Source organism: Macrotis lagotis, chromosome 2 (genome assembly GCF_037893015.1).
Source record: "Macrotis lagotis isolate mMagLag1 chromosome 2, bilby.v1.9.chrom.fasta, whole genome shotgun sequence".
NCBI classification, from domain to species: domain Eukaryota; kingdom Metazoa; phylum Chordata; class Mammalia; order Peramelemorphia; family Peramelidae; genus Macrotis; species Macrotis lagotis.
In genome coordinates this window covers 156,790,969-156,815,361 of record NC_133659.1, presented here as the reverse complement: position 1 = coordinate 156,815,361, position 24,393 = coordinate 156,790,969, and the positions used below count along the sequence as shown (strand labels likewise).

Here is a 24,393-nt window from a genome sequence, read left to right as displayed (position 1 = left end):
ACAACCCTCATCACTCTGGAGTCTCAGGCAGTCAATTCCCTATCTCCAACTGGGCCAGTTTGGTAGCTTGTATGACCTATGAGTATCTTGAATACAATGTACTGAAAACCAAACTCATTATTTTCATCTCAGTACCTTACTCCTGCCCTTTCCCTATCGTGGTACTACCTTTAAATCACTCAGATTTGTACATAGGAGTCATCCTTGATTTTTTTAGTCTAACCTCCCTCCCTTCAATAAAGAGTAAGTTTATTGATATTTTATTTTTCCAATTACATGTTATTATGAAAGTTTTTCAACATTCATCCACTTAGGGGTGGCTAGGTGGTGCAGTGCTTAGAGCACAGGCCCTGGAGTCAGGAGTACCTGAGTTCAAATCCGACCTAAGACAATAATTATCTAATAATTATTTCACTTAACCCCATTTGCCTTGCAATAAACTAAAAACAACAATGACAACAAAAAAGCATTCATCCGCTTGCATATTTCCAAGTTGTTCCCTTCCTTCCCACTCTGTTTCCTTCAGCAACCAACAGTCTGGTAAAAGTTGTACATGTACGTTTGTGTTTAACATGTTTACATATTAGTTGTTTTGTATATAAGGAAGTAGGACCAAGGGAAAAGAAAGAAAATCATGGGATGGATAGGAAGGAAAAACAAGAATTTTTTAAAAAAGTGAACATAGTAACCATTTAGATTCTAAGGTTTTATTTATTTATTTTTTGTTTGTTTCCCTTTGGATATGTATGGCATTGTCCATAATAGGTACTCCATTATCCTAGATCTCTGAACTGCTGAGAGGAGCTGATTCATGATACTTGATTATCTCACAGTGTTGTTCTCTTGGTTCTTCCTTTGCTCAACAGCAATTTGTATAATTCTTTCCATGCCCTAAAGTCTGACGTTATTTGCATAATATATATCAAATTTGTCTTCTCTCCTTTCCCACTGTCTCTTTTCCATCTCTAGTGCATCCTCCATGCAGCTTCCATCCTGATGTTCATAAGCTACTGGTCTGACCTTGTCACTCTCCTTGAGGATCTCAGGGGCTTCCTGTTGCCTTAGCATAAAACCTAGACCCCTCTTCCTGGCCTTTCAGCCCCTTCACAGTCTGGCTTCCATATGATTTTCCAGGCTGATTAGACATTTTTCCTCCTCTCTTACCTTTAATTTTCTTAGCTGTAAACATGTTTCCCACCTAGTTGGCAGGAATTGTCTCATTGTTGTGCCCAGCACATAGTAGGCATTTTATGAATATTTGACTGGTTTATTCCTGAGCTTTGTTTAACCTATTCATTTATTAGGTGTAATATTGAATTGAAGTGAGTTAACTTACCTGACACTGTGACAGGAATTTCCATTCATTTATCTTTCTTTATTTGCATCTCTTTCCTTTTTTGTATATGTATCTTTATAAATCTGAACTTATTCAGTTAGGAAACTGGAATATATAACTTAAAAAGCAACATGAACAAACAAAGCTAATTTTTAGATTTGATACTATTTTTAAAAAAATTTTTATATTTTTCACATTTATTTATTTGTTGAAAAACAATTAAGGGAGGTGGAGGAAAATGAGAATGATGCAGAAAAATCATGAAAACCAAATCAGCTTGGTGAAAGAAATAAAAAAAATATGATAATTTTTAACCAGTCATTTTTGGGGGTTTATTTTATATTATTACAATAGTTTTGTTATAACAGTAAATATAACCCCTCCCCCCAAGAAGATGAGAAATCTAAAGAATAGTGAAAGGGGGGGGGGGGAAGATGTACTTCAGTCTGTGTTCAGATTCCAGTGGCTCTATCTCTGAAATGAGTTGCCTTCTTTATCATAAGTCTACCAGGGAAGTTGCTTCAATATTTTTCCCACAGATGTTATTACAGGCTGTATTTCCCTTGACTCTATTTCTCCCCACTCTCATTTATTCTATTCTCTCTCTCCTTCCATCCTGTCCCTGAGCAAAAGTGTGTTGTATCTGAATACCCTCTCCCACAATTTTCCCTCTCTTCTATCACCTATTCCTCCCCCCCCATTCCCTCTTATCCCATTCCTTTATTTTTTTCTAGGGTAAGATAGATTTCTATACCCTATTCAGTGTGTATGTTATTTCATCTCTGAACCATTTCTGAGAATGAAGGCTCACTCACTCCCTCCTCACCTTCCCCCATTCTACTTCATTGAAAAAGCTTTTTCTTGACTCTTCTGTGAAATATCTTAGCCCATTCTTCCTCTCCTCTTAGCCCATTCTTCCTCTCCTTTCTCTTCCTCCCAGTACTTTCCTTTATCACCCATTGACTCCATCTTTTTACTATATTATACCATTGTATTCCACTCCTTCCTGTGTCCTGTCTATATATGCTCCTTCTGACAGCTCTTATAAATGAGAAAGTTCATATGAATTATCAGTAACTTCTTCCCATGAAGGAATACAAACAATTCAACATCATTAAGTTCCTCATAGTTAGTCTTTCTCATCCACTCCCTCTATAGTTCACCAGAGTCCTGTACTTGAAAATCAAACTTTCTTTTAAGCTCTGGTTGTTTCAGTAGGAAAGCTTGAAAGTCCCCTAAGTTCATCTGGGTAGTTAATCCTTGGTTGTAAACCAAGATCTTTTGCCTTCTGGAATATCATATTCCAATCTCTAAGAGAGCCCTTAATGTATATTCTGCTAGATTTTGTGTAATCCTGATTTATAGAGCCATGGTAGTTGAATTGTTTGTTTCTGGCAGCTTTTACTATTTTATCTTTGACTTGAGAGTTTTGGAATTTGGCTATAACATTCCTAGAAGTTTTTCTTTTGGGATCTCTTTCAGGAGGTGACTGGTGAATTGCCTCAATTTATATTTTATCCTCTCTGCTTCTAGGATCACAGGGCAATGTTGTTCTATTATTTCTTGAAAATTGAAGTCTAGGCTCTTTTCCTAGTCATGACTTTCAGGTAGCTCAATAATTTAAAAATTATTTCTTCTGGATCTGTTTTTGAGGTCGGTTGTTTTTCCAATGAGATATTTCACATTGTCATTGGCTTCCTTTAGTTCCATTCTGCATTTGAAGGAGTTATTTTCTTCAGAGAGCTTTTTCATCTCCTTTTCCATTTGGCCAATTCTGCTTTTTAAGGTATTCTCCTCATTTGCCTTTTGTTTTGCTTTTTCCATTTTGCCTAAACTGGTTTTTAAACATATTATTTTCTTCAGCATTTTTTTTATTTCTTTCACCAAACTGCTGATTTGGTTTTCATGATTTTTCTGCATAGCTCTCATTTCTCCTCCCAATTTTTCTTCCACCTCCCTTAATTGCTTTTCAAAGTCTTTTTTGAGCTTATCCATAGTCTGAGCCCATTTTCTATTTCTCCTGGAGGTTTTGGATACAGAAGCTTTGATTTTGTAGTCATCTGAGTATGTGTTTTGATCTTCCATGGAACCAAAGTAATTTTCTATGGTCAGATTCTTCTTTTTCTGTTGTTTACTCATTTCCTCAGCCCAAGACTAATTTGCAGCACTTCTAAAGCTTTGGGTTTGTTTGTTTTTTTAATGGGATTCCCCCACTGGGACCTTTATTCCTCCAGGGTGTTATGCTCTCTTGCCTGTGTTTTGATATGTAGATGACCATAGGAGCTCCCCTTTGTCCTGGCTGGAGCTATGAGGAGGGTCCCTGCTCTGCTGTCTTAGTATGGAAAGCCAAGCTGCAACCTGGATCTGAGTGTGAGCAAACAGCAGAGTCCTGCCCTGGGGAGAGCAGAGAGATTTCTGCAGTCTCCCCGACCCCCTTACTGTAAGTAAGGGCTGCACTCTGGAGGTACAGGCTGGTTTCCCCCTGATACTTGCTGCAGGTTCTGTGGCTGGTGTTCCTTACTCCACACTCATTCTAGTGTAGCAGAGTCCTCTCACCGCCCCTTCAAGCTGTTCCCCGGGATGACTGGGCTGGGCTGCACTGTGGTCCTGGCTATTTTCCAACTCTTGGCCCTGGTGAAATACCTTTCCTGCAGAACTTCTAAGTTATCTTGGACTTTCTGTGGGTTCTTCTGCTCAAAATTTTGGCTACAGTCACAATTTGACAGCTTTTGGAGTTTTGGGGGGAAGGAGTTTCTGGGAAATGCTGCCTTCAGGCTGCTATCTTGGCTCCGCTCCCCCATCATTTTTTATAAAGTTTTGAGTTTTACAGTTTTTCTCCCTTTCCCAACAGAAAGCAGTCTGACATAGGCTCTTTATTTATGACCATACTAAACTTAGATTAATATTGAACATGTTGTCAGAGAGAAAAGTCAGATCCAGAAAGAAGAAATAAAACAGAGAGAAAAAAGATAATACATTAGACAACTTTTAAAAATTGAAGATAATAAGCTTTGGTCTTCATTCAAACTCCATAATTCCTTCTCTGGATTTGGATAGTATTTTCCATCACAAGTCTTTTATAATTGTCTTTGATTATTGTACTGCTGAAATTAACAGGTCCATCATGGTTGATCAGGACCCCATGTTATCTTCTGGTTCTGTTTATTTCATTCAACACCAATTCATGCAAGTCTTTCCAGGCTTTTCTGAAAAACCATCCCTCATGATTTGTTATAGAATAATAGTGTACCATCACATACATATATCACAATTTGTTTAGCCATGCCCCAATTGAGGGGTACCCTCTCAATTACCTATTCTTTGCCACAACAAAAAGAGCTGCTACGAATATTTTTGTACATGTGTAATTTTTACCCTTTTTCATGATTGATTAGAAACTATTTTAAGAGCAGAAGGAAAGTGATTTGGGGTTAATGAGGATGTATAATACCATCTTAGTTGTTTATGTTAATATGTTAAAAAATAAGCCTTGCTCACTGTTCTAGGAGTCTCATAATCTAATTGAGGAAGGGTAGAATAACATATATTCAACCAAAATATTCTAACTTAAAAACACTCACTTTCCTGCCCTGACACATTAAGCAAGGTTTCTGGCCCTTCTGACTAGGCTTGTATTTCTTTCTGTCTCTGTCTCTGTCTCTGTCTCTCTCTCTCTCTCTCTCTCTAATTTATTTTTATTAAATATATTATTTGAGTTTTACAATTTTCCCCCCAATCTTGCTTCCCTCCCCCACCCCCCCACGGAGAGCACTCTGTCAGTCTTTACTTTGTTTCCATGTTGTACCTTGATCCAAATTGGGTGTGATGAGAGAGAAATCATATCCTTAAAGAAGAGAAGTCTCAGAGGTACAAGATCAGACAATAAGATATCTGGTTTTTTTTTCTAAATTAAAGGGAATAGTCCTTGTACTTTATTCAAACTCCACAGCTCCTTATCTGGATACAGATGCCACTCTCCTTTGCAGACAGTCCAATATTGTTCCTGATTGTGGCACTGATGGAATGAGCAAGTCCTTCAAGGTTGAACATCACTCCCATGTTGCTGTTAGGATGTACAGTGTTTTTCTGGTTCTGCTCATCTCACTCAGCATCAGTTCATGCAAATCCCTCCAGGCTTCCCTGAAATCCCGTCCCTCCTGGTTTCTAATAGAACAATAGTGTTCCATGACATATATATACCACAGTTTGCTAAGCCATTCCCCAATTGAAGGACATTTACTTGATTTCCAATTCTTTGCCACCACAAACAGGGCTGCTATAAATATTTTTGTACAAGTAATGTTTTTACCCTTTTTTCCTCATCTCTTCAGGGTATAGACCCAGTAGTGGTATTGCTGGGTCAAAGGGTATGCACATTTTTGTTGCCCATTGGGCATAGTTCTCCATAGCTCTCCAGAAGGGTTGGATGAGTTCACAGCTCCACCAACAGTGTTCTCTCTCTCTCTCTCTCTCTTTCTGTCCCTCTCTCCCCACCTCCCCACTCTCCTTACCCCACCCCAGTTTCTCTTCTAATCTAGGCACAATATGCTGGCTCCAGACTCAGGTTTCTTAAACCCCAGCTTTTGATGATGTAAGACTTGAAACCAGGTCCTCATAGCATCAAAGCTAGGTCCCCATCCATGAAACTGTGTTTCACATAAAAAGTCCTCCCAGACCCACATCATACTAGCTTTAGGATAATTACCCACATCATGCTAGCTTTAGAATAATTACCTACCAATTTTTCAAACTTCAGGTATGATCTCTCACCTACTCCCCATCAGTTCACTTCTGATTATAATAAAAACTGTTCTTAACCTAAAAATGGATGGATTCCAAAGGTTCATTATGTAACTTAAAAGTTATTTGCTTTGGCACACCAGTAGAATTCTCCCTTGTTACAAAAAATCTGAATAGACTGAGCAAACCTAATCATTAACTATATCTTCAACTATTCCCATAGCTTCAGAACTGGGAGGGGAATTAGACGTCATCTCATCAAATCACCTCATTTCACAGATGAGGAAATTGATTCCCAGAGAATTTAAGCCACTTGCTTGAGGGGAGGTGATGACATGTTTCCTTGACATCCTTATGAAGTCAGACTTGGTCTCAGTGTTGATTGGAATACTGTGGTTTTTTGTTGCATTTGGAATATATTTTCCTCTGGGAATAATATTCTGTTCAATTGGTTTGGTTTGATAAAATCAACTATTTTCAGTGTATATTTTTGCTCCTAATTTTGTGCTTTGATTTTCAGAATTTCTGTTTTGTTTAATTAGTGACTTGATCTGTGCTTTCTCAGTATCTCTGTGCCCCTTTCCAGGGGGCCCCTACCCCATCCCCTTGTCTCTCAGTGAGGGTATTTAGAGATACAAATGTTTCCAAAAGAAACTGCTTTGGTTGCATCCTAAAAATGTTGATGTGCTGTCTCAATGTTATCATTATCTTTAGGGTTTTTTTTTTTTTTAGGCTTTTTGCAAGGCAATGGGGTTAAGTGGCTTGCCCAAGGCCACCCAGCTAGGTAATTGTTAAGTGTCTGAGGCCAAATTTGAACTGTGCTGTATGTATGTATTGAACCACCTAGCTGCCTTCTATCATTATCTTTAATGAAATAATTGATTGGGTTTGGGTTTTTTTGGCAAGGCAGTGGGGTTAAGTGACTTGCCCAAAGTCATACAGCTAAGTAATTAATAAGTGTCTGTGACCATATTTGAACTCAGTTCCTCCTGACTCCTGGACTGGTACTCCATCCACTTTGCCCATCTAGCTGCCCCAGTTGTTTGATGACTATGATCAACCCAACTATTCTTTAAAATTAAGTTTCCAAGTCTCTAAAATTTTCAATCGTTGCTTCAAAGACTCTTATTAAATATAATTTTATTCTGTTATGATCCATAAAAGATGCATTTAATATTTCTAATTTTCTGCATTTTTGTGAGGTTTTTGTGCCCTAACTCATGATCAATTTTGAAAAGACACCGTAACACAGCTGAACAGTAGAAGCACTCCTTTCCTATTCTTGCTCAGTAATATTTAGAGGCCTAGACCAAATATTTTAAATGATGTTTACATTTCTAGGGCAACACACAAAAACCGGTTTAACCCATAAAACAGGTAGCTGAATAGTACTTTGAATACTAACCTAAATTATAGCCATGCAAGGCAGAAGGGACTTTATAGTCATACTTTTGTATTGTTTACACACAGCCAGTTAAAACAAACATGGATTCTTGAAAAACAAGAAGTTCCAAAAAAAAAAGTTTAATAGGGAAGTAGACAGGAGGATTGAATATTATCAGTCAACCAATAGATGTTTACTGAGTGCCTACCATGTGATTTCCTACCCCACCTCCTACTATGCTCCTGTGGACTCTACTATTATGCTCCCAGGAACCTGATCATCTTGAGAGCACATCACCCTGGTACTCACCCCCTCACTAGAAACTTCTGTCTCAACAATTTGGTCTGAAGAGTAGAGCTAAGAACTCCCCAGGATGCCAACCATCCTTCATTATTCATCTGGATCCTGACTTCTTCATCCTGCCTCCACTGCTGGGACCTTCTCCTTACCCCTTTTCAGCTTCCCTTTATGTGGTCTTCCCCTCACAGATTGTAAGTACTTGAAGGCAGGACCGCCTATCTTTTTTATATTTGTTTCCAGCACTTAGCACAGGTACATAGCAGATGTCTAATAAATGTCTATTGACTGACAAGATTCTTTCTCTTTCTCTGTCTCTTTCTGTCTCTCTCTGTCACACACACACACACACACACACACACACACACACACAAAACCACATACCAGGGCTTACTGTATTTGTAACCAAAGAGTTTGCACAAAGTTTATAAGCAATTGCAAGGGGAACTTAAAGTTCTTCTACTCCAATTCCCTTAACTGATGGAAGAATACTTTCTCTAGGTCAAATAGGAATTACTTAATGATATTAGGCATCCTTGGATTTAAAGGTAGGGCCTTTCCATGAGGTATTTGACCTTTAGGTTTTTCTTCTCATAATGCTCCCTACTCATAATACTCCAGATGCATTGGAGAACTTACATCACCACTTAGCACATTGGAAATACTTTGAGCCATTAAGCAACTTTCAGCTGCTGGAGTTGTTGATCAGTGATTATTAATCTGAAGTCATTTGAATTAATTATTACTATCATAACAGTTTTACAGCATATAGAAGGTAAATGTTCCATTGGATTTTAGAGATCTCTTATTATCTGCCTTTATTAACATAGGAGATTAGACTCACGATGAAATCATTAAGGAATGACTTTCCACCATTTTAAACCTGTTAGTAATATAAATCTCTAGGTAGGTAACAAGCATCCAGTAAATGTTTAATAAAGGCCAGGTTCTATGCTACACTAGCTGTGCAAAGCTAAAAGAAAGGCAACCTTTGCTCTTGAGGCACTTCCATTCTAGTTGGAAAGGACAATATATTAGGGGGGAGAGGGAAGGAGAAATGTGAGTTACCTGGGCAAAGGCCATGGGAGCAAAGTCATTCAAGTTAATAATTCAGCTGAGAGACAACTAACCAGGGCTCGTCTAGACTGGTTTCCAAAATGGAGTCCAGAAAAAGTTTGTGAATGGGAAATGGGACCTTAACCTAGTGGAAATGATATTGGGGGAATAAGTGAAGTTCCAGAGTGAGTCATGGTGATAAAGTCATTGGAATTAAGAAGGAAAAGGAGACCTTCAGAGGCATTCCTAAATAATATATAGATGGTAGGTATAAATGAGAGTAGAGGCAAAGAGAGGGATATGAGCACTATGAGGCAACATGGAATAGGGGATGAAGAGTCAATCTTAGATTTAAGAAAGCCAGAGTTCAAATCTACCCATCTCTACATATACTGGCCAGTCCTATACCTCAGCATCCTTAGACAACTCCCTAAAAATATTTGTTTCTTAGCATCGGCCAAACTGCTGGTGGAGTTGGTTATTCATGAGGAATTCCCTGCATCACTAAAATCCCAGGTATAGATGCCCTGTCACTCCATTTGATAAATAAATAGATGAATTGCAGAACGAGAGGAGCAAGGTAGAAGATTATTTCCTGATAGGGAAAAGGGGAGTTGACAAATAAGAGTGGACAAGTAAACATTTTGGCCATAGTTAAAAATTGTTTTTGTATCTGTCCAAACTTATGGAGGCCACAGTCATGGATATCACACCAGTATAGTAATTAATTGATTAAACAAAACCCCTTTTTTTTTCCTTCTAGGCCAAGATCAATGCCCTTGAGAAGGATGTGGGTATGCAAGAGTTTAATTTGGAAAAGGTATGCAACTTGGAGATGCTGCGAAGAAATTTCAGAGGATGAATGGCCATAAATTTTGGACAAATCCTGAATTTTATTCTTAGTTCTCTCATTGATTTATGAGGTAGTTGCCCTTAGCTTTATCCTGCCCTTATGAATGAATAAATATTCTTTGCAGGAAAAGGGATATTGGAAGATTTGAGGAGGTGGTTTCCTATATACATTCATACTGCTCTTTGAAGTGACTGGAATCCTTTTTTGTTATTGAAAAGAAAAACATGATTTAAAACAGCATAAAAGAATTATTTCAAATAGCTTAGTAACATTAATTGTAGATAATTCTAGATGTAAGAGTACAGACAGCATCTTCTCTGGAATAGCATTCTTTCTTTAGGGAGTTAAATTGGGTAATTAGTGTTTGATGTTGTTCTGTTCACAGGCCCGTTTGGAAGTGTATCGTTTTGGGATCACTGGTTATGAAAAAGGGAAAGAACGGATTCTGGAGCAGGAGAGAGCCATAATGCTGGGTGCTAAGGTTAGGTGTTCCTTTGTGCCTTTAGGTGCCATTTAGGTGGTAAGGGGGAAAGACAGATTTTGAAAGGGACTTTTGGGAAACTATATTGGGAGTTGTCTCAAAATTGCCATTGAGTTAAAGTCAGTGATGTGTGTCCCTTTTATTTCATTATAGCCTCCAAAAAATAACCACGTGAATTACAAGGTTTTGCAAGAGCAGATCAAAGAAAAAAAAGCAGCAAAGGAAGAAGAGAAAAGAATGGTGGGTATGATCTTTTTCTTTTATTGATTTTTATACCTTGAAAAGATTTTGTGTGTTTAAGTTACCATGGCCTGCCAGTTTAATTCTGAATGGGAAGTCAAGTCAGATATTTATTAAGCCTTGCTATGTACCAATGTTATTGTAAATGGTGCGGACACAAAGAAAGGCAAAAATTAGTTTCTATTCTCAAAGAGTTCTCAGTCTGATGAAGGTGATAATGCAAATCTACAACTAATGGATACAGGATAAATTGGGGGTGATTGTAGAGGAAGGACACTAAAATGATGATGGTGAGGATGATTTTGTTGGTAACTCTCATTTATATAATGCTTACTATGTGCCAGGGACTTTAACAATTATCTCATTTGAGCCTCACCACAACTCTGGGAGATAGGTTTTCTTATTAACTATTTTATAAATGAGGAAACTAAGGCAAGCAGGCTAAGTAACTTCTGCTAAGTCATGCAGTCTTACTTCAATATATAGGAATCTATTTTGTTTGCAGTTTTTTGCTACCATGAAAAGTGCTACTATAAATATTAGTGTATTTGGAGCCTTTCTTTTTGGTGGTGATCTCTTTGGTTAAAGGCTTAGCAGTGGAGTATATAGGCAAAAGAATATGGACTTTTTACTATTTGCTAATTTGCTGGGTGTAAAGTGGGATCTGAGGGTTGCCTTAATTTATATTTCTCATTATTAGTAAGATGGAACATTATATAGTTGATAAAAATATTTTTCCTAGTCAATTACCTCCATTCTTATCCTAGATGAAACAATTTTTTAATGTAAAAGTTCTACAAATTCATCAAAAATTATTTTATCTTTTCTAATCACCTCTATTTTTAATTAATTAAGCATTCATCTATCCACAACTGAAAAAAAGCATATAAATATGTTTAAGTCACTTTGAATTTATTGTAGACTGTGGTGTAACATGTAATTTCTGCTGGACTAATTTCCACTTTTCCCAGCAGTTGTTATCAAATACACACTTCTTTCCTATGTAATTCATTTTTGAGTTTACTCAATTATTGAGTTGTTTCTTATTCTTCGTTGTCTCTTTCACTGATTTACTTTTTGTATTTTTTTTCAACTAGTAGATAGAACATTTATTGTTTTATTATGTGCTAGGCATCATTGCTAAGAGTAGCAAGTATAGGCTAGCAAGACTGCCCTCAAGGACTTCACTTTCTAAAAGCTTACATTGTTCTAAAAAAACTTACATTGTTTAAAAATAAAATAAGTGGAGATGAAAAGAAGAGTAAGGGGAATTTATGACCCAATGACATGCTATGGAACTGGTAGCTGGAAAACACAGTGGAGGCTTAATTTCTTAGCAATATAAGATAAAAGCCCACAATGGTTTATGAGGTAGACTTTCAGGTTCCACTGAGGAGCAGATTAGGTTGAAGACCTGAGTGGAAGTGCCATAATTTGGAGCTGGTGACAATGAAATATGGTAGGGCTTCAGTTCCCAGCAGACTAAAGGAAGACTTCAACATTCCAAGTGGTTCCAAGAGTTGGAGTTCTAGTTTAGGGCGGAAGAGGAGGTGGGAAAGAAGATTGGAGGGGAGTTGGCATGATTTGGATCTGGTTATCAAGAAATACTAGGGGGTTTCGATTATGGCTGCTTCATAATAAGAATTTGAGGTCTGCAAGTTCTATTTTCCTTTTCATTACTACTTTTTCTTTTCCTTGTTACTCTAGTTCTGGCGAATTTTATACATGTATGGTTCTTCATATATTTGTTGAATTGAATGACCTATTAGAAATAAACTGTAAATGTCTTTATTAGAATCAATATTTTGTATTGACTTGGGAACTTTGCTAACTACTTTGACATAATTATTCTTTGAAATTCTGAAATTAGGCCCAGGTCACAGACACTCTCAGAAAAAAGAAGAGGAAAGGTTCAGAGGATAATCGGTGAGTGATAACCTGTGTTTCAAAAAGTCTTTAGTTAAATTCCTAATAAACTATATTTTTTTACTGATCTGATTATGGTCCTACTTCATCTGGTTTTGTCTTCAGTATAGGTTAGGGTAATTATGTTATCCTCAGTTTATATGTCAGAATACAAAGGCAGAGAAACTTCCCCCAAACAATATATCCCATTTCCACAAGCTGAACCTCTTTTTAGATTCACAGATCTTCTTGTCAGAATATTCAGTAACTTTAGATAGGCTCACAAACCTTTGAAATTAGCCCCTGGCTATACACAGCAATCTGAGATAGATATAGAACCAAGATGGACACTTCCAAACTCAGGACCAATTTCAAAGGAAAAAAATAAGATAAATTACAAGTTTTGTTACAGTCTGCAGTAACACAACCTTATAGATTCCTCTTCACTCTGACCTTTGCCAGCACCACAAGCAATTCACGGTTTTGTGAAACTATTTTGTTTCTAAGGCCTCCTCTAAGACCTTGGCTGCACATTTGTTGTCTTCACTTTTATGTCTCTTGAGACTGTCTCAGCCTAGCTGAAAAGGACACTCTCATTCTTTGTTTTTGGGAATGGAATAAGCATTTGTTAAGCATCTACTGTGAGCACCTTCTCTGTTTCAGCCACTATATAAAGTTCTACACTTATCTCATTCAATCATTTCTCACTGATTCTCACAACAACTCTGGAAGGGAGTTGCTATTATCCCCATTTTCAGATGAGCAAACTAAGGCAAAGCTAAATAACTTGCCAGAATCACACAGTAAATATCTGAGACCAGATTTGAACTTGGGTATTTCTGACTCCAGACCCTTCACTCTTATCTACATTATCACCTCCCTGGCTTTGCCATGTTATGTGATCCTAGATAAATCACGTAACCTCTCTGGGCCTCAATTTACTCATTTGTAAAATGAAAAGTGATTATTTTTTTTAAGAATATATATTTTATTGATGCCTTTTTTCTTTACAGTGTATACAGTATTCTCTTTGTGATCTCCTATCCCTCTACCATTAGAGGAAATATGTTTCATTATCTTTACTTTGGGACTATCTTTTTTTATGTGGCTTTTCCATTTTCTTTTACACAATACTGTGTGATATAGAACATGATTAATTTTCATAATTTCATAATTTCATTCTTTTGCTCTGATTTTCTTCATTTCGGTAACCTTTTACTTAAAAGTCTTTTTTTTTTCATTTATCATATACAAGATATTATTTGTGTATCATCATTCGGCTTAATTATATCCTCTTTTTTCTTATTTTAAACCTAGGAAATCCAAAAAGGAGAAATTGACTCCCAGTATTTTGTCAACAAGATCAGCAGGACAAATTGGAAAATTCAAAAATGGGACCTTGATTCTGAGTAGTGTGGATATCAAGAAAATAAATTCTTCTAAAATGATGAAATGAAGGTTTACTGAATCAGCTAAAAAAAAGAAAAGCTGAGGTAAACCCCTTTATTCTAAAAGAGTACATAAATTCACTTATGAATGCTTCTTTTTACATTATTATTATTAGGTCTTTTTTTCCAAATGGTTTATTTAATAAAAGTATGTTTTTATTGGTGTCTTTTGTTTTTACATCATCTTCATTATATCCTTCCTCCCAAAGAGCTATTTTGTCTTCTGACAAAAGGAAACAAAAAAGAGAAAAAGAAAGAATTCATTTAAAGCAATAGATAACTGAAGTCCAATGTTGTTTTCTGTGCTCCACAACCATCTTTGACCTCTGTCCACAAAGAAAGAAAAGTGCCTTCTTTCAGTCCCTTATCTGAAGTCAAACTCAGTCATTATCATTTCCTAGGATTTCATTTCTTTATTATTTTGATTTAATTTATTTTGAATTTTGCAGTTTTCCCCCTAATCTCTCTTCCCTCCCCCCACCCCCCACAGAAGTCTGTTAGTGTTTACATTGTTTCCATGGTATACATTGATCTAAGTTGAATGTGATAAGAGAGAAATCATGTAGGATTCCATTTCTATTGTTTTATTTTTACTGTTTCCATGAATATGTTATTTTCCTGGTTCTGTTTCACTCATCATCATTTCATAAAATTCTGGCCATATACCTCTGCCTTCCTCATTTCTTTCAGATTGTTTCTTTAGATATTAATCCATCACTACAAAAATGCTACTAAAAACATTCAAGTGTTTTTTTTTACCTTTTTATTAATGATTAGGGGTTTGAAGGAAGTGGGGGAGTGATATATACTTAACTATGTGATCTCTGCATTTTCCTGAGACTCATTTTACCCTTTAAGGAAATAAAAAAAATCATCCAGTCCTTCATGTCACATTTCAGAGTGGTGAGACACTGTGATGGTCAAAACCCAGAAATGACCAGTTTGTAATATGTCCTGAAAGACTTATAATGCATGTTAGTTTCTAATGTATTTTAGAGAAAGTTTAAGTTGAATGTTAGAGCTTAGAAGGACCTTAGTGATTATCTGATTCTGTCCATTTACTCTATAGATGAGAATACTGAGGTCCAATAGGGAAAGTGACTTGCTCGAGTTTACATAGACAGTAAGGAACAATGTTAGCATTCAAACTTAGTCCTCTTCAAATCTGATTCTCTTTTTCCCACTATACCATCATTTTCTGTCTCTTCTGAGTTATAAAGTATAAACTGACTTCAAGAAAGCTTACAAAAGTTTTCACCAGAATATGACTAATTATAAAAAAATAGTTCACTTTCCCCCAAATGCACATTCATTCCCATGTGTAGTAGTAATAGATAATGGGGGCTGTGCCAGTCACTTTACAAATGTATCATTTGATGCTCATAACCCCCCCTCAAAAAAGGTAGGTACTTTTATTATTCCTATTTTACATATGGGGAAATTGATAAAAAACAGAGGTTAAGTGACTTGCTCAGGTTCACACAGATCTGAAACGAGAATTAAACATGTCTCCCTGACTGAAAGCCTTTTAACACTGTCCAACCCCTGAAACCATGAGGCTCAACTATATTACTTTCAAAAGTTTGCTGCTTATCTGCATTCCTTCTGAATGTCCTTTTATTCTTATTTACATTTTTAAAAACTATTGAATTAATGGAACTTCTTTCCCTGCTTGATTATCTTGGTACCCAGTACTAGGGCTGGTGACCAGGTTGCTAGATCTTGCCTGTTTACTTGTGCAGCATATATCAGTGCAGTGATCTATAACTAAAAGTTTTAAGAGTAGATTACTGTCCAGTACAGTTTATCTCTGAATCATGAGTATGAGTTGTTCCCAGTTTCTGTAGGGCATAGATGACCTAACAGATTATAGTAATCTGACCTTACTTTCACTGCTAAAGGTCAAGTAGATTAGTCATCTCTCAGTTCCTCTTCATTAGATGAGTAAATCATATTTTTGTATACATTATCATATGCTTCTATATTAACGTGTGTGGTGTGTGTGTTTGTGTGTGTGTGTGTGTGTGTGTGTGTGTGTGTGTGAACAGTACCATTCTCTATCATGGAACTCTGCTCCCTGGTTCTTAGAATTACTCACCTCTGAGACACATATGACCATATCTATCACTGGAACATTTCTCCAATTGGAAAACTCAAAAGAACCATTCAAAGCTAATGATTTAAGCTAGACTAAGTTGGAGAATGATTGCTGATTGGCATGATGAGTCAATTAGAGTACCAAAAAACAGTCCAATAATTAGGCAATATGGTATGAACAACCCATAAAGGCTCTCTCACACACTAATAGGATAGATTTACAGAGCTATAGCAAAATTCTGTCATACATTTTACTGTCCTTCCATCTAATATCTGAGAATTAGTGAAATGGTGCAGTACTCTATAAAAGTAGTACTAAGAGAAAATTCCTTTTGAATGAATGAATAATCCCTTTATTAATCATTTATTATGTATACAGCACCATAGTTAGCTCTGGGAAACAAACTGACAAAAAGACATTTCCTGCTCTCCAGAGGCTCACATTCAAATTGGAGAAACAGTTTCAGCTGCAAGTTAGATGGAAATGTCCCATGATCATTGAGTGCAGTAGCAAGGCATACTGTTTCAATGTTTCTAACTGTAATGTTGAACAATTTGACAATGGCAAGATGGCAACAGCTTCTCTTTCTGAATCTTGACTGAAGCAGCTAAAGAAGTGGCTGCCAAGCTGCATCTCCATAGGGGATGTTTTCTAGTATAATAGCTGAGGGCCCTGGACTAGAAGCATTGCTGTTCTCAAAGCTCTTGGATTTAAATCCAGGATTCTGATCCATCTACATTAGACAGTGAAGGGAGATGATGGTCAATATGGCAGTGGTTTGACTTGTCTGGCATATACTTCTTACTGTCTCTTTAGAGTGGCCAGTTGTTTAAGCCAGATGGGCTTTGGGGCAGTGGATAGAGTCTCAGCCTGGAGTCAGGAAGACTCAAATTCCTGAGTTTAAACCTGACCTCAGCCACTTAATAGCTGTGTGACCCTGGGCAAGTCACTTACCCCTATTTGCCTCAGTTTCCTCATCTGTAAAATGAACTGAAGAAGGAAATGGCAAATCATTTCAGTATCTGCCAAGAAATAGAGTCTGAAATAACTGAAAAACAAAGACAGGTTTTTGCCTGCCCTATAAGTGGTCCATGGTTGGCATTCATAGGCTTTTTTCCCTACAGGAGCTGCTTTTCCAGATGATGTCTCTTCAGATGGTGTTGGAAGTAAGATGGGGTGCTGCCACTCCCAGATCTCATCTTTTTTTTTTTTTTTTTTTTGCAAGGCATTGGGTTTAAGTGGCTCCCCCAAGGCCACACAACTACATAATTATTAAGTGTCTAAGGCCAGATTTGAACTCAGATACTCCTGACTCCAGGGCCAGTGCTCTATCTACTGCGCCACCTAGCTGCCCCCAGATCTCATCTCTTAATGGCACTTATTAAGCCCTCATAGCTGGTAATGATGAGGAAAGTAGGTACCTTTTCCGCAATGATTTCTCCCCTCAATGCGAGATCTGGCCTGGAAGAAAATCTGGACTTTGCAACAAGACCACCACTTGTAGTTGATGCTGGCAATTTTCCTAATATTAGCTAATACAGTCAGTAATTCTCTTACCTGTTTTTTAGGGAAAGACGATCTAGATAGATACTTGCTTTTTTCTGAGTCAAGTGCTGTCAAGTATTTAGGAAAGGGCTCCTCAAATTTACAACTGAACCAGTTTGGATGACCTTTTTATTAAGAATCTAAGAAGGAGGGGTGGCTAGGTGGCATAATGGATAAAGCACTGGCCTTGGAGTCAGTAGTACCTGGGTTCAAAAACGGCCCCAGACACTTAATAATTACCTAGCTGTGTGGCCTTGGGCGAGCCACTTCACCCCATTTGCCTTGCAAAAACCTAAAAAAAAAAAAAGAATCTAAGAGGGTGTGTGTGTGTGTGTGTGTGTTTATTGGATAGATCAGTGACCTTGAAGGCAGGATAGTTGCTGGAGAAAAATCTGAGTTTTGAGTTATGGTTATCTTTACAGGACCAAGGAAGCTACAGCCTCAGTGTTAGCAGGAGCAAGATGCTTGAGATTAATCAGAATTGGAAGTTAGGTAAAACATGAGGGAGAATGGGAGAAGTGGACAAGTGACTAAAAATTAAATAAATTTTACCATTTAAGAGCAATTTTGGACCAAGGGGAAAGAGTTCAGGCAAAAATTTTACTTAAAGATTTCAGTGAATACCTTCCTCAAGAGAGTCTTGAAATTAGAATAGAAGAGCACTTTAGCCTAGGCAATCTGATGGGTAGGAATTTTTACCAATCCCCGACCAAGATTTTTCAGCACCTCATATGAGCAAGTCCTAACCCTGACCTCAAGCAACTTACTCTAGATAGATCGATCGATCTAGATATATATGTATGTGCAAAACAGGTACAAGATAACCTAGTCAGGAAGGCAGATGTGAGGAAAAAGGTCTGCCAAAGCCAAGTTCTTGAGTGTAATCTTGTAGAAAACCAGTGATTCTAAAACAAGGAGCACCACTCCATGCAATGAAGATAGTGAGTACAAAGGTATATTGCAATATGGAATCTAATACATGAGGAACATCAAGAAAACCAGTTTAGCTGGACCATAGAGTCCATGGAAGGAAATAATATGTAATAAGCTAGGAAGGTAGGTCACAGCCTGGTTACAAATCCCAAACAGGAATGTATTTGATCCTGGAGATGATAGTGTTTAAGTATTAAAAAAAACAAAACCCTTTCAGTTTCTCTAGAAATATTAAAAAATCATACTTTCCTATTCCAAAAAGCCCTTTCCAAATCCTGGGGAAAAACCTCTTTGAAAACATGGGTGATAACTGATTTTGGCTCTTGTTCTTAGAACTCCCCACCCACCTGAATTAATAACTAGGATCCACCCTTCTCCATTGAGAAAGAATTTGTTTCCTATAGGAGTGAGAGGAGTTGCCCATGAGGGAATGAACTTAGTTACCAAACAATTCTGGAACCTTCGCTTAAACTGTATGGTGTGATCTTTCCTTGTTCAAGATAACTCATCTGATGTCTTCTTGGGGCAAAGAAAATGGGTTGGATAGCATAAGTAGCTATACCAGTTTGGACATGTCTAAGCTAGAAACAACTTGGATATAGAAAGATTGTGTGTGTATACATTCAGGTTGTATCATAGGTAGATATTTATAAACTAAATTATGTGAACTTATTTAAAAAGGTAAATTAAGCATAATTTTAGTATAAATGGTGAACCTAAAGTGCATATAATATTAGTATTGATTTTTTTCATTGACAGGGGAACTATTGGAAACTAGAGTTCAGAAGAGTCAAAATTATGCTGTAGGAAAATCACTAGTGGCTATGTAGAGGATGGATTGGTGTAAAGAAACCTGAAATGGGGAAGTAAGTTTTGAGAGCTTTTTCATTGATACAATTGAGATATAATGAGGAGTATGGTGGATGTGAGAACAGTGAATTGTGAATAGATGTATTAAATGTGGAAATAAAAAGAAAAAGATTTGACTACTTAGGATGAGTGAGAATGAGGAGTCAAGGATGACACCAAGGTTGACAGTGGTTATTGGGAGAGCCTAATAAGGGATAGTTTTTTCAAAAAATACTTGTTTTTCCAATTACACGCAATGGTAGTTTTTACCATTCCTTTTTTTTTTGGCAAGGTTCTGAATTTTACAATTTTTCTTCTTCCCTCCTCCCCTACCCCTGACAGAAGGAAATCTGATATAAGCTCTATATTTATACTATGCTAAATATAGATCGATGTTGAACATGTTGTGGGAGAAGAAGCAGATCCAAATAGAAGAAAGAAAACATTAGAGAAAAAGTGACATTAGACAACTTTTAAAATTTGAAGATAATAAGTTTTGGTCTTCATTTAGACTCTACAGTTTCTTCTGAATATGGATGGTATTTTTCATCACAAGTAAGAGATAGTTTTTGAAAAGATAGTTCACTCTGTTTTGGACATGTTAAGTTTGAAATGTGTATCCAGTTCAAACTATTCAATATGCTGTTTGGAATGCAGGATTGGAATTTGGGAGAGACTAAGCTTGGGAGTCATCTGCACAGAGATGATCTATCATTAAACTTAGTAAAATTTCTTGGTTTAAGGACCATTTCACCAGGTGAAAGAGTATAGGGAGAAAAAAGTAAAGGAACCTCAGAGAAAGGAGCCTTGTATAGTCACAATTAGGGGGGAGTAAAATGGATGAAAATTTAGTAAGAGAAATTGAGTAGGAGTTGGACAGGTAGGAGAGCCAAGACAGAATAGTGTGACAAAAACTCATCAGGGAGAGAGTATCCAGGAAGACAGGGTAGTCAGTAATGTCTGAGAGATCAAGAAAGAGTGAGAACTGAGAAGGGGTCATTAGATTTGGTGTTTAAGGGATCATAAATTACTCTGGAAAGGGTTTCAATTTTCAGGTGTCAGAAGCCAGATAACACAGAATTAAGAAGAGTGAGAGGAAATGGAAGAAAGGAAGGGGATAGGGTGGGAGAGAAAGAGAAACCATTTATTTTTATTATGCATTAGGCACAGTTATTGTCAGAAGGACCTTGACTTCAGAGAGGTGATGCCAAGACATGCAAAGAAATGGGATTCGTGTGTGTGTGTGTGTGTGTGTGTGTGTGTGTGTGTGTGTTCACACTGGTGGAGGGAGAGTTGTGCAAAGTCATCAAGTCATCAGCCTCACTTTCTCCTCTAGAGCTATCTGGGGTCCAGTAAGCAGGTATAGATAAGGATGACTGGAGATGGCCCTGAATGCAGTAAGAGACCTTAACCTTTTTAAGCTAGATCTTTAATGGCTCTTATTTTGACTGAGACTTCCCATTCAGTGAATAAGACTAGGTGAGAAAAAAATGAGGCAGAGAGAGTGGCTTCTTTGACCTAGTCCAAAAATAAAATCAATCTGGGTGAGGAAGACCCTCATGGTTTCTGACCAAAACAGAAGCAATTGCTGTTTTCTTTTGCTTTTAGCCAATCAGGACCCAAACTATGACCAAATGGAGCTTGTCCTGGGATCTGCTGTTGGTCAATCCACTAGAACCAGAGTGATTTGAGGCCTATAAACCCAAGATAAATTCTGAAGACAACTTGCAAACAAGACAATCCCTGCCCACATTCTAATGAGAGGAGAGGAAACCAAAAAGAGGGCTAGATATAGTCTTTTTGGAAGTAGTATTGGGACCTGGTTTGGGACAAGATAAAATGAAAGTCCCCCCATCAGAATCCAGCTTCCCAGGCGACAAGGCTAAGATTCCTATGGGAGAGAAAATGAAAATGACAGCTGGGGTGCAGGCAACATGGTATAGGAAACTTACTTAACTAGTTTGGCTTCCTAGAACAGAATCCAAGATTCCAGTGGGAAATAGGAAAGTTTTTTAGATCATGCTTTTACCCTTTAAATAATGTTAGTACAATAATTGAAGGTGATACCTGTCAGATCTATGGAGAGGGAAGCAGTTTATGACCAAGGAAAAGATGGAGAACATTAAAAACAAACTAGATAATTTTGATTATATTGAATTAAAAAGCTTTTGCACAGACAAAACCACTATAAACCAAAATCAAAAGAAATGTAAACTGGGAAACAATTTTTACAACTAGTATTTCTGACAGGACTAATTTCTAAAATATACAGAGAACTGAGTCAAATTTTAAAAAAACTCATTCCTCTGACAAATGGTCAAAGGATATGCAGAGGCAATTTACAGATGAGGAAATCAAAGTGATCCAGTCATATAAAAAATTGCTCTAAATAACTACTTATTAGAGAATTGCAAATTAAAGATTCTCTGAAGTAGCACCTCACACCTCTCAGACAAGCCAATGTGATCAGAAAGGACAATGATCAATGTTGGAAGGGATGTGGGAAATCTGGGACACTGATGCATTGTTGGTGGAGCTGTGAACTCATCCAACCTTTCTGGAGAGCAATTTGGAATTATGCCAAAGGGCAACAAAATGTGCATACCCTTCCATCCAGCTACTGGGTCTGTACCCCGAAGAGATCATGAAAAAGGGTTAAAAACTTCACTTGTACAAAAATATTCACAGTAGCCTTGTTTGTGGTGGCAAAGAATTGGAAATTGAGTGAATGTGGGGAATGACTGAACAAATTGTGGTATTGTGTACATTATGGAACTCTATTGTTCTACTAGAAACCAGGAGGGATGGGAATTCAGGGAAGCCTGGAAGGATTTGTATGAACTGATGCTGAACGAGATTAGTAGAACCCTAACAGCTACATGGGGGTGATGATCAGCCTTAGTGGATTTACTCATTTCATAGTGCAACAATCAGGCACAATTTGGGGTATCTGTGATGGAGAATACCATCTGTATCCAGAAAAAGAACTGTGAAGTTTGAACAAAAACCAAAGACCAAAATTTTTTTAAAAGTTCTTATTATGTAAATTTTCTATCTTATACTTTATTTCTTTTCTTAAGGATATGATTTTTCTCTCATCACATTCAACTTAGATCAATGTATACTATGGAAACAATGTAAAGACTAGCAGACTGTCTTCTGTGCGGGGTGGAGGGAGGAAGTGAGATTAGGGGAAAAATTGTAAAATTCAAAATAAATAGATGAATTAAATAAAAATAATTGAACTTGATAAGCTTTGGTCTTTGTTTAAAACCCACAGTTCCTTCTCTGGATACAGATAGTATTCTCCATTACATATCCCCTAAAATTGCCCCTGATTATTGCATGGTTGGAATGAGCAAGTCCATCAAGATTGATCATTACTCCATGTTGTTAGGATATACAATGTTCTTCTGGTTCTGCTCATCTCACTCAGCATCAATTCATGCAGGTCTTTCCAGGCTTTTCTGAAATTCCATTCCTTATGATTTCTAATAGAAAATAATGTTCCATCACATACACATACCACAATTTGTTCAGCCATTCCCGAATTGATGGGCATCCCCTCAATTTCCAACACTTTGTCATTATAAATAGAGCTGATATGAATATTTTTGTACATGTGAGATTTTACCCTTTTTCATGATCTGTTCAGGTTATAGATCCAGTTAGTGGTATTGTTGGATAAGAGGGTATGCACAGTTTTATTGTCCTTTGGGCATTATTCTAAATAGCTCTTTAGAAAGGTTGGATCAGTTCACAACTCCACCAACAATGCATTGGTGTCCTGGATTTCTCACATTGAGCATTGCCCTTTCTGGTCATATTGGCTAGTGTGAGAGGTATGAAGTGGTCCCTCAGCGATGCTTTAATTTGCAGCCAGATATTTTTAACTGCCTTCTTTCATTTTGGGAAGTGACAGTCATTGTTACTACTATTGCTTGATCACTCTGCTCACATGACTATATGCAGGATACATTATCTGCTTTACCTTGTTTTTTATTTAGGGGGAGGGAAGGAGGAATGGGTAATAACTAAGAATAATGTATGATCTACAGTTTGTTTTTTTGCAAAAGCAAACCCAGGAGAAAAAGTCAACAAGAAAAGAGTAAAACAGAATGACAAACAATACCATTATTTCTAAATCAGTAGGATTGAATCAATATTATTTTGCTGAAGGGGCAACTTGATACATTTGTCCTTTGTTTTCAAAGAGGGCCAATAATATCACAAGTGATATATGCATGAATTGAATTTAAGTGAGCACAAAGTCATCAACTTCACCCTTCTAGACTCAACAGGATGCATTTGATGACTTTGGCAGCTGACCAAATACTCCACAGTCCTTGCTTCAGCCACCCTCACAGCCATTGGAACAAATTGTTCTCATCTACCCATTCTGCTGGGGGAAAGTTTTCACATGTTTGGGATTGACATCCCTTAACTCGCTGACAAGTTTGAGGTTCCTCTCTGGTGAGAGAGTTTACCAGGATATGACTGCTGTGAATGCTACAGCTTCTTGGGGCCACAGGTGAGAGTTGGGGGAATCAGGTAGAGGCACCAGAGGTAGATCCCTGAAAAGAGCTTGGCAAGCCCTCACACAAGTCCTCTTGAATGCCCCATATACCCCAATTTGATGTGCATATAGTAGAAGTACAGAAATAGCCTTTCTCCAACCCCTCTATGTGTTGGAGAAAAGTTACAGTCATGTATATAATAGAAAAAAGAAAGACAACTTCTGGGTATAGTAGCTACAATAAACATGCTGTAAAGGAGACCACACTGGGGCGGCTAGGTGGTGCAGTGGATAAAGCACCAGCCCTGGAGTCAGGAGTACCTGGGTTCAAATCCGAGCTCAGACACTTAGTAATTACCTAGCTGTGTGGCCTTGGGCAAGCCACGTAACCCCATTTGCCTTGCAAAATCCTAAAAAAAAGGAGACCACACTGGTACCTACCAGAAAGTTCCAGATCCAAGTCAAGAACTTCATATGGGAACACAGATAAAGATATAAGATTTGGGAGTGATGCAAAGCAGGCTCCAGAGGCAAGCAGACTCCAAGGGTAAGCAGATAAGCCCGGAGATCCCATGGTATGGATTCCATACACATTGCTGGGATGCTCCCTGAAGGTCTGAATAATGATTGTTTGGGGGGGGAAATGGAGGTAGACCTTACTTGTTAAGGGTCAACCCGTGTAACTCATGTTGAGCCACCTAGCTCCTTTAAG

At 37.5% G+C, this 24,393-nt stretch overlaps 1 protein-coding gene across 2 annotated transcripts in view; it reads left to right on the top strand.

The window, feature by feature from the left end:
* The window catches only part of FSAF1 (40S small subunit processome assembly factor 1), a 40,807-nt gene extending 18,453 nt beyond the window's left edge, over positions 1-22,354 (top strand). The window contains exons 3-8 of one of the 2 annotated variants that reach the window (XM_074223052.1): positions 9,577-9,633; positions 10,052-10,147; positions 10,301-10,387; positions 12,258-12,313; positions 13,610-13,785; positions 20,774-22,354. In XM_074223052.1, the coding sequence (XP_074079153.1) occupies positions 9,577-9,633; positions 10,052-10,147; positions 10,301-10,387; positions 12,258-12,313; positions 13,610-13,748 (435 nt within the window). In that variant the 3' untranslated portion in view covers positions 13,749-13,785; positions 20,774-22,354. Of the gene's footprint in view, positions 1-9,576; positions 9,634-10,051; positions 10,148-10,300; positions 10,388-12,257; positions 12,314-13,609; positions 13,907-20,773 lie in introns of those variants that run through there. The other variant, XM_074223051.1, reaches the window with a different exon arrangement.
* Positions 22,355-24,393: the final 2,039 nt, after the last annotated feature.